Source organism: Limulus polyphemus, unplaced genomic scaffold, assembly GCF_000517525.1.
Source record: "Limulus polyphemus unplaced genomic scaffold, Limulus_polyphemus-2.1.2 Scaffold1096, whole genome shotgun sequence".
Classification (NCBI taxonomy): domain Eukaryota; kingdom Metazoa; phylum Arthropoda; class Merostomata; order Xiphosura; family Limulidae; genus Limulus; species Limulus polyphemus.
This window is the reverse complement of record NW_013666706.1, coordinates 14,689-29,371: the sequence shown is the minus strand read 5'-3', so window position 1 is coordinate 29,371 and position 14,683 is coordinate 14,689. Positions and strand designations below refer to the sequence as shown.

At 33.6% G+C, this 14,683-nt stretch overlaps 1 protein-coding gene across 3 annotated transcripts in view; it reads right to left on the bottom strand.

The window, feature by feature from the left end:
* LOC106462106 (transport and Golgi organization protein 6 homolog) overlaps positions 1-14,213 on the bottom strand; it is a 124,848-nt gene extending 110,635 nt beyond the window's left edge. For 2 of the 3 annotated variants that reach the window (XM_013921992.2, XM_022389245.1), the window contains exon 1: positions 14,082-14,213. In XM_013921992.2, coding sequence (XP_013777446.1) covers positions 14,082-14,160 — 79 coding nt within the window. In that variant the 5' untranslated portion in view covers positions 14,161-14,213. Of the gene's footprint in view, positions 1-13,695; positions 13,727-14,081 lie in introns of those variants that run through there. The other variant, XM_022389244.1, reaches the window with a different exon arrangement.
* Between the last annotated feature and the right edge of the window lie 470 nt (positions 14,214-14,683).

Sequence of the window (14,683 nt, the reverse complement as noted above, 5' to 3'; positions counted from 1 at the left end):
CTAATTTAGCAGTGGAAGACTAGAGGGAAGGCAGCTAGTCATCACCACCCACCGCCAACTCTTCGGCTACTCTTTTACCAACGAATAGTGGGATTGACCGTCACATTATAACCCCCCCACGTCTGAAAGTGCGAGCATGTTTGGTGTGACGGGGATTCGAATTCGATACCCTCAGATTGCGAGTCGAGCGCCCTAACCACCTGGCCATGCCGGGCGTTTTAAAAGTTAAGCATAAAGCTACACAATGGGCTTTCTGTGCTCTACCCATCACGGTTATCGAAACCCAGTTTCTAGCGTCGTAAGCCCGCAGACATACCGCTGTGCCACTGGGGGGTGGGGCATTTAATAAAGGAAGATGAGTATTGAGTACTACATGTTGTCTTCATTTCTTTTATCAAAAACATTACATGTAAAGTAACATAACAAATTAACAATAACGAAATAGATAGACAGGTATTAACTTTTTTATATTTTACTCCTCTTGCCAGCTGCTATTTAGTTGATCAAACCTGAGAATTTGAAAAAGCACTGTAAAGTGTGAAGTACTTAAATAAGACAATGTTAGTAATATAGATAATAAATTACAGACAAGACTGTCAAACTTTGTAAACAAACTGTTGGTAAAACTTCTGTATCTAGATATATATCTTATCGACTACTATGATGAGATATGCACCCCTAATAAATACGTAAATAAAATGTAGTTCTATATATAAAGTTAGTTAGACCTAAACTACATGATTGTGAGTTTTGCCATTAAGAGCATATGGTGGCAATTTGTAAAGTGAAATTATCACAATTGTATTATAATAACAGTAGAAGAAATAATTTGTCTTGTCAATTATGTTTTAAAGTAATTGAACCAGTCTGTGTGGACTTTGATGAAAAACAAACAATTATTCAAAGCTCTGGATATAACTGTGATAACCAGCAGTGTAATGAACATTTGTATACACATTTGACTTGTTCTAATACATTATTTTGAAACAAGTGGACTGTGTGCCATTTGTTTATTGTTGAAATTTATCACCAACAAGTCACAGACACCTACTGTAAAAAATTCTGCTCATCCTTACATGCAATCCAGACATCAGCAAGTGAGCCAGGATCTACAGTGGTAAATGGCAGTAGACATAAACAGTGGACAAAGTAGGCCTAGAAACACACAGCTGTAGTTGGTGGCAAAAATATTGTAAAGATTAAAATCACACTATACAACCATGTCGACAGACTTTGATAAGTGGATAGAGGAATGACAGATTTGACCTCAAAGATGGTGATTTATGAGAGTTTGCTAAACAACAACAACTTGAGAGAGAAAGGTGTCAACAGAAAAGAGAGGATGAGAGAATAAGAGCACAAAAAGAGAAAAAAGAAAATGAGAAAAAGAGAGACTGGAAAGAGAGAGAGAGAATAAAAGCAAAAACTGAGGAAGGAGAGAGAGAAGAGACTGTAAATAATGAGAAAAAGAGCACAAACTGAGACCCCCAAACTCAACCAACAGAAAGACAGAGAAGACAAAAATGACAATGGGTAGAGCTAGCCAACCCAATCTGCCTAAATTTGATGATAAGAAAGATGACATGGTTGCTTTCCTGAAAAGGTATAAAAGATTCACCCAAAGTCAGAACTTGGACAAACGTAACTGGGTAGTCTGTCTCAGCCCTCTTCTCATAGGATAAGGCCTATAAGAGTATGCAGGTATGACATCAGAAGATGCCATGGACTATGACAAGTTAAAAGTGGCCTTGATGAAATGCTATGAGTTTACCAAAAAATGGCTTTTGTTGGAAGTTAATAGAAGTCAAACCTGACACTAGAGAAACTGTATTTAAGTTTGTGCCATATTTACTTCACAAGGTGGACTGACATGGCCAAATGTAAAGACAGATTTGAAGGACTGGTAGATCTATTAATACATGAACAGTTTATGATCACGTGCTCTACTGACATGTCACTATTCCTAAAAGAGAGCACCAATCAATATGTACAAAATAATCAAGGTGGAAGAACAGTATATGGAAGCTCATGGATGGAATATAAATGGCAAGTCTCCATGAATAACCAGTCAAAGACAAAATGAGGGTGGTAGACCAAAAATAGGGTGTCACCAATGGTGGCAAGAAGTCAACAGACAAAAGGAAGAAGAGATACTGTAACTTCTTAAAAAATGGAGCAAATTGTGAGTGAGTACAAGTCTGTCACCAACAAGCAACTGCAGGAATCTCAACATTAAGCAGCTGGAGCTACCTACATAGATGATGCTAGAAAGAAACAAGAAAAGAGTGACTGTCACCATGGATGCTGCTGCCAGAAGAAACAGACTCAACTCATCAGATTCACACAAGAAGGAAGTGCTATCGCCATGATTAAACAGTGCATGATTGATGGTCAGCTCAAGTTAGCAAATGGATCAACAGTGCCAGTGGTGATCAGAGCATATAACAGACATCAAGAGGTACCAACAAACCACAACATAGTAGTAGGTAAAGGCTATGTTGGAGATAAGAAAGTGAAAGTCTTATGAGACACTGGGTGCAGCACTGAAAACCAGTCTAGTATCTGATGACCAGATGACAGACAAGTAATATCTTTATGTGCTGATTGATGGGACATTGAGAAAGTTTCCCACTGCAAGGATAAAGGTGAATACTCCATACAACATGGAAGTCCTTGAGGCCATGTGTATGAAGGCACCCATCTATGACTTAGTAATTAGCAATATACCAGGCAGCAGAAGTTTAGAAGAACCATACAGGAATGAGACTGGCGAGGCATCTGCAGTCACCATAAGAGCTCAAGAAAAGCAAGCAAAACATCAAACCCCCTGCAAGTCTTGATAAATGACATCTCGACTGCAGGTCTACAGGAACTGAAGGAAGTATAGAAGAAAGACCTTTCACTGCAGAAACTTTGGAACAGTGCCTGGGAGAAAGTTGAGCACAAGACAAAAGGGAATAGGACTTATAGAATAGAGGACTAGAAGGGGATGATGCACCAGATCTATCAAAGCAATCCTACTGGGAAAGATAAACAGATTATAGTACCAACAGAATACTGGACTCAAGTGATGAAGTGAATTCACAAGTTGATTGTAGAAGGTCACCTAGAAGCAAAAAAGACAGCAGAGAGATTTACAAACAACTTCCATTGGCCAGGGGTAATAAGAGACGTGATAAGATTTTACAGGTCACGTAACATCTGACGAAGGACAATATCAACAGATAAGGTAGCCAAAGTATCACAAGGTGAGATGTCTTTATAGAAGAGTCATTTAGCAGAGTAGCTTTGAACTTAATCAGACCACTAGCACCTGTATCTGACAAGGGGCAACAGATACATGCTGACAGTAATCAACCATGCAACATGTTACCCAGAAGCCATAGCATTACTGATGATAGAGCAGGCTTCCCAAAGGAAGTCTTGAGTGACATATGGACCCACTTTCCTTCAGAATTGATACAACAAATGTGCAGACTCATTAGAAATAGGCAACTCTTTACCAGCCCATACAACCCCAGATGTAATGAAGTTTGTGCGAAAGTCAATGGAGTCTTAAATAGCATACTGAAGAAGATGTGTCAGGAGAGACCATGTGACTGGAACTGGTACTTGTAGGTCGTATTATTTACTTACCAAGAAATCCCACAAACAAATTCAATTTGCTGTATGGAAGAACAGTATGTGGTCTGATGCAGATGTTGAAAGAGCTGTGGACAGGAGAAGAAAAGTCAGAAGTGAGGAACACATACCATTATATGTTAGACCTCAGAAACTGACTGGAGGATGCCTGTCAACTTGCTTGAGAGAGCTTGTATGCAGCTCAAGGCAGTCAGAAGCACTTCTATGACAAGAAGGCCAAGGTTCAATGTTTCAAGATCAGACAGAAGTTCTTGGTTCTGCTACCTACAGCTAACAACAAATTCACCCTTCAATGAAAAGGACCTTTTGAAGTGCAGGAAGTGGTCAACAGAATGAACTACAGGGTGAAAGTGGATGGGATGACCAAGATCTAATATGTCAATCTATTGAAGAGGTACATCAAGAGGGAAGAAGACTTAACGTGTGTCCAACAAAGTTCATTCAGCACAGAATAATCAACATAGCGCTTAGATGGTCCGATTGTCAGACCTGCTGATCTCCCTCTCAAGAAAAGCTCTTTTTTTTTCAAAGACTATGATAAGCAAAAATCAACATCGCATTTCAAACACTAAAAAACACAGACAAACAAGGAGGAAAATGACAATTTTCCAAAGATAACATAACAAAGATTATCTTTGTAACACTTCTAATTAACAAAGCTATCTTCAAGAGCATCAAAACTATAATCTGGAAATCTGAACTGCCCTACAATGTAATAAAGCCCACTGTCTTACAAAAACATGTTTACAATCTAAAGTTGGGTGTCTTTTTTCTAATGTTGTTTACTAGCTTGCATGTAACATCTTCCATCATATGTACATGGTGGAAATTGGAAGAACCCTACACACAAGGATAGGAGAATATACTTTATAAACAACTACATGAAAGAAGCACACTTGCAGATCATATTTTAACTAATCATGGACAATACCTGACTTGAAACCACCATTTTACGTACAAATCCTCACCAAAGCCACCAAGTACACTGACAAAATTCAAAGAAGCTCTTCTCATTAAACCACAGATGAATAGGGACAAAGGATGGTGTACATAATTTTAATTATTTTATTTTTTCATCCTATCTTTTTGTTATTTGAATCTGTACCTTTGATAGAACTTTTATTACAGGTAATAGTTAGTTATTTCAACAATAATTTTCTTTCAACAATAAGCTTTGATACTTTAGGTCAAATGCATGCTATAGAAATGCACACTATAGATTTGATTAGAATTTATTATTTAAATGATATAAAGCTTTGTACTGTCAGTTACAGTTTGTGTTTTTGTGGAACACTCCTGAATAAGCTGTAACACAAAATGTTGAGTGTCCAATTAAGTAAAAACAACAATTTGGACTTATAAATTATTGTTTAGTAATTTACTGTTACCATACTATATTGTGTTACAGCAAACTTTTCTACTTCCTTTTCTTCAGTCTCGTACTCCAAAGTTAAACAAATCACTTGAATGTTTTATCATTACCCAAACTTTACTAATTTCTTTGTTTCTATTGCTCAGAAAGTTCAACAAGTTATTTTTAGTCTTAAAGTACTCTAAAAAGCAAATTATAAACACAATCCTTCTTTGCCTTTAAAACATAATCTATTTCAAATTACATTTTTGCTTGTCATTATTTCAACACATCACATTATATAACAACATAAAAACAATAGTTTTATAGTTTCAAATCATTTTTCATCATAGGGAACTAAACAAAAATGAAGTAAAATAAACAATATGATATATAGTACAGTGAAATTCTGTTGAATAATAATTTGATCTTCACAAGCTAGTTTGGCAATTGTTCAATGGGCATGATAATCTATTTCTTCTTCTGTTGCATGTGTTTCCTTCAAATGGACCATTAATATAAGGGTATCATGTTCAAAACATAATTCTAATATATCAGGGTTCTTACTAGGGTCTTGGACTCTCAACTCTTTTTTTTTTTCAACAGTTCCAGTGAGGTTTTTAAGGGTCCTATTTGCATAACCCCTAAAACCTCGTAAGTAAATATAAATTTTTTTTTTCAGAAAAACTTTATGTTTCATCTATTATTTTCTTTATCCTAACTCTATACGAGGTCAGTTTATTTGACCAGCCTTGTAACCAGCATAAAAAATTAAGAAATAATTATAAATTTCCCATATTTGCTTTCTGGAATGACTGAAAATTGTAACAGGAAACCACAACTTTTTATCCTAAGTAGCTTAAAGCTTATAACAGCATACATCTATATATACATAAATTTTATTGTTTTATTGCCCTTTGAAAAGTGTCTAACTACTATTCACACCATACAAGTTGTAAATCATATGGCAAACGTACAGCTAACATTACAGTATCGAATTAAATAACACATGGACTACTCGTGAGCTTACCTCGTAAAATTTTATTATTAATATTATTATTTTACTTTAGCTAACCTAAAAAGTTTTAATTTTTTATATTTAGTCACTTTTATAATAATATATAAAGAATACACATGAAAAACAAGAAATAAATTATTTACCCTATTTTTTTCTATACTATTTTTACTACTACATTAAACAATTTCTATTTAATTAAATAATGCACCAAAGAACACAGAATAATAACATGCAAAAAGAAAACAATGTTCCATAAGTATCACAATTTTTGTGGATTTCTAACTGTGTAGCAATAGCCATTAAAAATGCAGTTAAGCTCGTCATTGCGTTTTCCTTGAGAATAAAGTTTAAACTGGAAGGAAAATGGACAATTCTCTGTAAGTTTGAATGCTGTACATTTATTTCTATATTGTTTTATAAGTACTGAGGTTGCTAACAAAACATGTTTTGCAAATGATTGTTCGCCCGAGTTGAGTAAGTTTGAATGCTGTATATTTATTTCTATATTGTTTTATAAGTACTGAGGTTGCTAAGAAAACATGTTTTGCAAGTGATTGTTCGCTCGAGTTGAGTAAGTTTGAATGCTGTACATTTATTTCTATATTGTTTTATAAGTACTGAGGTTGCTAACAAAACATGTTTTGCAAGTGATTGTTTGCCTGAGTTGAGTAAGTTTGAATGCTGTACATTTATTTCTATATTGTTTTATTACCACTTTTGCATACAAAACTCTACTGAACCTATATTTTATTGGAAGTTCATTCTTCTAGATGTAACACAAAACGTTTTGAAAGTTGTAGTTTTTATAAAGCTAGATTTGTACTGTCTCTCTCTAAGTGATAAAACCTCGATGTTAGTGTCACAAAATATTCAAAAACAAAAAAGTAAGTGAATGGGAGTTTGTAAGGCATCTCCTTTTGGTTAGTGATAATTTCTCATTTTTTTGGAACAGGGAAATTACTGGAATTAAATCTCCATATGGAGAAAACTTGCATTGTCTGTTAGAATAAGAAATACTTCAACTAATAGGAAACTGCTTTACATAGCTTGGAAGAGAAATCAAAAAGGTGTTGTAGATTCGTACAGAAAACAACATGACCAGAAACACAAAGTTCAGGAAGAAAAAACTCATTCCCCAACACCTGAGTTTCAAATTTAAACCAAACTACAAATGAACATGCACTTGTGACTCACAAGTTTATCAGCTCAGACAAACTGTTCAGTATATTCCACAAAACTCCACTTGTTAGAACCTGGAACAACAATTAATGTACGTGCTCAAGGTTCGAGCACTAAAGGTATTTCTTACATGGGAGAAAAATATACCATAACAGTGTTTAGGGACAACAAGAGACCTATTAGTCCATCTCAGCTGTCCATCCACTATATTAAACTATTAAGTAAATAAAAAAAAAACTTAACCCTTTCCAAATGGGTCACAGGTCAAAGACCATGTCATCGAGTTTGTTGACTCGCATTTAAAATTTTATTGAACTACTATTTTATGAACTCATGTCATTAAGTTTAGTATCAAACTGTAGATTATAATTCAACTTTTAGTATTATACATTATTTAATTTCTTAATTTGAAAGTAAATATTAAAAAACACACCTACACATCAATTTTTGTGTGTCACGTGGTATGCTGAATTCAGCACTGGTTCAAATTAGATGTTTCTGATGTCAAAATACAAAGTCTATAGTTTTGTACAAATTAGGAACTCAAATTACCAATACTGAGAAGCAAGAATATAAAATAAGAACCTCCTATCTTTCCTATTTGCTGAGATATCCCTTATGTACTGAATTAAACACAGTGGCCCCACTCACCTCTGTCCAATTTTGGAAATGATCCCTTGTATATACGCTTACTTCTATGTATGACATGTGAATAACCAATTGAAAGCTCAGAATGTTCCTCTAGAGGATTTGTCAACCATTTTCAAATATAACAACATAATTTTTTCTTTTCAGACAAACCTTTATACTGGTAATTTGAGTCTTTAGCCTGTTTGAAATTTCATATATTTTTAGACCCAAATACAGCTTAGTTACTAAACTTGATAAATTATAATGGAATTCTATGGTATCGATAGAGTAATTATGATTTTTTGGTTTTTCAAAGGTATATATAAAAACCTAAAAAAAATAATTTTGTTTCATATCCTCCATGGGAAAAATTTCTTAAGGTTTAACAAGCTACAACAAGCAGCAAACAAGTATAAAGGTCATAACTAGAAGAGAATTGTTTGCTTTACTTCTTTTTTTTTACTGTTCTATGTTTCAAGAAAAATAAGTTTAAGAATGTGTCTCTAAATAGTAGTAATCTATATACATATATAATGTATAATAATTGAAATGTGACTGTATTTTAAAGAATAGTAGTCCACTAAATTGCAGCCAAGACAGGTCACTTTGTAAAGTCTAAAGGTTAATTTTATATTATTGAATATAGTAACATGAGTGCACATGCACTGCATCACTGTAACTTCTGTACTGTTAGCCAGGCACAGCTGAAAGGTCAATATTATAAAAATAATAAATATATATAAATGTATAATGTTATGAGATTTAAGCTATTTAGTCAAAACATATGTTGTAGTCATTCTAGGACAAAAAAAAAGGCATAATTTATATTTATTTCCTAATTTTTTATGATGGTTACGAGACCGGTCAAATCGACCAAACCCATACAGAGATTTGTTAATGAAAATAACAGATAAAGAAACATTTGACAGCTATCTGGACATTATAAAGATTTTGCATGTGAAATTTGAAAATTTTCTGAGGCATAAAAGTATTTTTAATCTTAAAATGAAAATTACTTTGCATGTTGGATAGGCAACATGCAAAATGAAAAAAAGCACAAAACATTGCTTAACAAACCTTCAGTTTTAATAAAAACATATTTGGCATATGAAAGGATTGTAATGTTTTCTGATAGTCTGCCAAATTTCGTGAACATAGGCTTACTAATTTATATGTTGTAGCATGAAAACTATAACAAGCACAAAGTGGTTATGAGATCGGTCCCAGGGACCGAGCCCATGTTGAAAGAGTTAAAACCAGCTGTTAGAAAAATAAAACTGTCTTAGCTGAAGATGACTCCTACCCTGTCAAAACTTATATTTGCATCCCCTAGTCCTACTATTCTCACCATTAAGTATGAAAAAAGATGATTCATCAACACTATCAATTCCCTTTACAATCTTAAGCACCTCATTCAGATCCCCTCTAACTCTTCTTTTTTCATGATAAAACAATTTCAGATATCTTAATCTACCTTCATATGACAATCCCTCCATCCCAGGCACTATTGTAATAACTCTCCTCTGAACCCTTTCCACTAATTCAATGTCCTTCCTAAGGTAAGGAGCACAATACTAAACACACTACTCCAAATGTGGCCTAACCAGTGATCTATGCAATGAAATTATAACCTCTTTAGAGTTGTATTCAATTCTTCTGCAGATACAACCTAAAATCCTATCTGCCTACCACTAGCAACAGCACATTGCTTGGATGGCATTACACCATTATTCCCATCTAAATTATACTTATAATTCAAACAAGCTGAATGCCATCATTATATGATGGGAAATAATGATTAATTTTTCTTCTCAAAATTATATCTAAATAAATGTTTTATGAACATGTTATCTAAAAATTAATTATAAGCTAGTAACAATATATGTATGGAGGGTTACTATCCTATTTCTAATATTTCATGAAAACAAAAATTTTTATGTATATTTGGTCATCTCCTTTAAGTACTTTCATCTTTATATAGTAGATTATAATAACCCACATCCATTAACTTGCATTTATAGATTGAAATGTGAAAAAAACTGCTTCTAAAAACATATTTCTACTTCGTCAACTGTACAACCCTGCAAATTATTAATTGTGATGGTAAAGACAGTTAATTTTATTATGAATTTGGGTCTTCTCTTTTGACTATCTTCCTGGGTTTGGCTTTGTTGGCCTGCTGAACTGAAGTGCATTTTAATTTGGACATATTTAAAATTTAAGTGTACTGCAGAGGTAAAATATGGGTTATTATGTTCCAATTCGACAAAATTTGGTGATGTTGTGTCAAAGTGGCTCCTTGTGAACCAAGCAAACATAAAAGGGAATTTTAGCCAAAGATTATGATTTTTGTTTGCCAGCATGGGGCATGCATATACTCAATTCAATTTTATTACTCATCACAATCTCTACCAACCTACCCTCAAATCTAATTATGTTCCCAAAGTAGTGCATCCTCTGGAAGAATTTCAAAAAGACAAACTTGCTTGTCACAACAGAAAGCATCGTCATTTTCTGCATGTTGTGTGTCGATCAATATTACAATATCCGAGAGACTGGCATGTGCAGACCGAGGGGTTTTCATCTTTATATAGTAGATTATAATAACCCACATCCATTATCTTGCCATTTATTTGCCCAGCTCACTAAATGATCTAAATATTTTTGTAAATCAGCAGCATACTCTTCACAGCTAGCAACACCCAAGCCCTTGATATCATCAGGAAATTTAAGTAACTTATTGACCATTCCTTCTATGTCATTGATATAAATCAAAGAGAGTAAAGGTCCTAAGACTGAGCCCTGAGGTACCCCGCTTCTGACATTAATCCAGTTTGACTGAACTCCATTTGTAACAACCCTCTGCTTTCTTCCATCTAGCCACTCTTATGTCCAATTAGTTACCTTATCCCCCACACCTATAGAGATAATTATTTTTACAAGCCTTTTATGTGGCACCTTGTCAAATGCTTTCTGAAAATCCTGATACACCAAATCTATACCCCTACCCTCACCTACTAAGGCAGTAACCTTTTCAAAGAATATCAAAAGATTTGTAAGGCAAGATTTTCCCTTTTCCCTCAGTAAAACCATGTTGACTATCCAACAAAATTCTAAACTTTGTTAAATTACTTTGCAAAGCATCTTTCATCAGACTTTCCAAAACTTGTCCCACAACTGATGTAAGACTAATAGGCCTATAATTACTGGGACAATTTTTATTACCTCTCTTGAAAAGAGGAGTGACATTAGCTAACTTCCAATCCTTTGGTACCTGCCCACTATTCAAGAACCTATAGAAAATAGCAGCAAGTGGCTCACATATCCAATCCTTAACCTCCTTCAAAACACTTGGGGAAATATTATCTGGTCCAGGAGATTTGTTTTTTAAACTTCCCAATTTTTTCTTAACAAGGTCAAAATTAATTGTTTGACATTGCTTCCATCTATCAACTGTTCAAGATCAGGAATACTATTTAAATCTTCATTAGTACAAACTGAAGAAAAAGCAAAATTTAATAACCACAAACATTGGAGACAGCTACATACTATATATTTTCTACATTAAAAAATACTCTAAACTTCCAGCCAAGTCACCACAACCTGGTGAAATACACCACTTCTTTTTCAAGGTAAGAAGTAAAAGAAATGACTGGCACTGTGATGATATACAATGGGTTTGTTGGGGTGTAAAAAAACTTCCATTGAAATGATCAAACCTGATTAAGGAATACTAAATGACATTTTTCATCAAAAAAATTATTTTGATTGTGCCATTTTTGTTTTTATGTATGCATAGATGCTGTGTACAGATAGCCATACTCTTTATGATATATCACAATCCATTTGAGCCTGGACAGCCACCAAAATTCTTAACCACCTGGAAATGTATACTGAAGATAAGCATACAAGCTTGTTTGAAATGACTAACACCACTGAGAGAAAGGCTAGGAGAATTCCATCAAGATTAAGAATCTTGAGGAATTCCCCAAGTAATACTGAAGAAACACTTTCATTTATTACCTCTATTTTGAAAAGCTTTTTTAAAGGCATTTTCACACAGGGGAATGCCAGGACTGGTATCACATAGTGTGTCTTGGAGAGAATTTGAAAGAAGTACCTAAAAACCTATATTTGTCCAAAGTGTAGAAGTACCTAATTTTATTTTTCGTTTATAACCAAAACAGTAAAATTCTGAGTCTTCTAACTTCGAAAGGGAGGTTCTAGCCTAGAGATATAACCTGATCTACCATCTGAGGACAATAGCTGCTTCTACATTCTTGCATGGGGCAGCATTTGTCTTAATGCATGAACTACAAACTTTGATTGATAAGATTAACATGACATTGATTGACTGATTTCAGCATAACCAACTTCTTTCTAAAAAAGTGTTATATACCATGTGATAAAGCTTTTAATAATCTTTAAAAACCTGTGCTTTGATTTGTGACATAAAAACTACTTCATAAGTGGATGAAGCCTGAAATACTGGCAGACCAGGTTATTGTAGTATTAACTGATTAATTTCAGCATTAGACATTGTGCCAATAAGTTATGTATCATGTGTGTTTAACTCTCTTTAAACACTTGTGTTTTGATTTGTGACAAAGAGTTCTTAATAAGTTAATAGTAGTTTCAAAGATTGACTAACGAGGTGTATTGAGTATTCACTATCAAATATCACTGTTACAGGCTGTTTCTGTCAAGAAGTGTTATATATCATGTGATAGTGTTTAATGCTCTATAAACACTTGCCTTTTGATTTATGAAAAGGAGAGTCCTTAATAAATTAGTGCAGTTTCAGAAGTTGAGTAATGTGGTGTATATAGCATTCAGTGTTATAACATCGATATCACAGACTGTTTGTGTCAAGAAGTGTTATATATCATAGGATAGAGCATTAATTTACTTTCCCAAATGGGTATTTTGACTTGACACAAAGAGTCCTTAATATGCTACACTGTAGAAAAAGACCACAAGACGAGGAAAAATTATTGCAAGAGATATTGTAAAAAGTTAAAACACACATTTATAACAAGAAATTTCTTTTATTAGCTGTAGTATATATCAGGTATATGCCCTTCATCAGGATTAGCTCATAAAATTACAGAATATAACAGTATGTTCTGTAATTTTAACAGCTAAGCCTGATGAAGGGCATATACCCGATATATACTACAGCTAATAAAAAATCCCTTAATAATAATAATAAGTAAGTTTAGTTTCAAAGTTTGATTAATGAGGTTTATTTTGTAACCATTGTCAAATTTCAGCATTTCATGATGTTTGTGTCAAGGAGTGTCATATATCGTGTGATAATGCACTTTATACTTTTCAGAAACCTGTGCTTTAATTTGTGACAGAGTTTTTAAAGTCGATGTCAAATATCGACTTACATGATTTATACTATAGGGTATTCAGTTTTAAATTTGAACACAATTGACTGTTTCTCTACATTTTGATTATTCTCACTAACAATTTAAATTATGAATTGTATTTGGAGTTGCATATTGTTATACTTTAGAGCTTACGATACTCAAACTATCTGTAGAAGGTGTGGGTTGTAATAAACTGTAGCTCACATCAAGTAAGATTGTGAATATTTCTTGACTAATATTGTTAGTTATTAAATGATTACTTTTAATATCTTTTTGTTTAAATTTGTAAGTTATTCTTTCGGAGATCCGATTGTTCTGCATTTTACCTTGGCCAATTCTGAAAGACTACACTATCGTTGACGTAGCTTAAAAGGATTTAAAACACAGGTGTATACTTTAAAACATTAAAAAAAACTTTTCCTATAATGCTTAAAGTTTTCCGCCAATCAGCATACGTAATTTTTCGTGCTTTACCTGGTGCATCAATTTATACTCACTCGTTAAGTTCCGCATAAAATCCTTTCTAATGCTACTGAAAACATATATATTTCCATTTGTCAAATATAGCCCTCTTCCAGTTCCAATATCACATTCACAGGGAAGTGGAATGTCTATTGGCAGTTGGGACATTACCATTTTCCATCTAACTTTTAAAATCAATAACACTAACAGTTGAGTTAACACGTTTTTTTTTTTTGCTTTTTTTATAACTACGATTTACTGATGCCTGATTTTGGCAGAGGAGTAGAGCTTCAAAACATCTCGACAGTAACTAGAAATAGTAAAACAAATTAAGTTAAAGTTCTGTGTCTTGTCTTGGTCAGTACATAAGAAAAATTTTTTAAGCAGAAACAGAATTCTGGGCTACCACCAGATATCATACCTTTAGACCTGACACATCCTATTTGAGTGTGATCTAACAATACCTCCAGAGATAGACAGATATCTTTTATCAAAGTCATAATTTCTAATTACTGATTCCAAACGTTAGATCCTTAATAGTAGTAGATACTGCTGAAACAACAATAGTATAGAACGGCCTCTACCACGATATCCTCCGAGATCACGACTTTAATGAAATGAAATGAAATTACCAGACAAAATTTTATTAATTGCTTACACCCCATTAAAACGTGATGTTTTACAGGAAACATTTCTCAAGAATAATAATAATTTAGTAATAAGATAACATTTTAGTTATTTATAAAGCACACTAATTATTTCCAAAAATTGTTTGTCTTTCTATAAACAGTACAGTTTACATACAGAATTGAGGAAAAATAAGACAATTGTATTGTTACGACAGCGGAAGTCACGTTACGCTAGTAACACGTCATGATATTCTCGAAGGTTCGTGAATGCTTGAGTGTTTACAAGATGTGCGGTATTCTTGTATGTAAGTGCGCCAAACAATGGAATTGAATTGTAGACAGAGATAGAGACGGACAATTGAGTCAAACGCCTGAATCGTTCGTTGTGAATTAT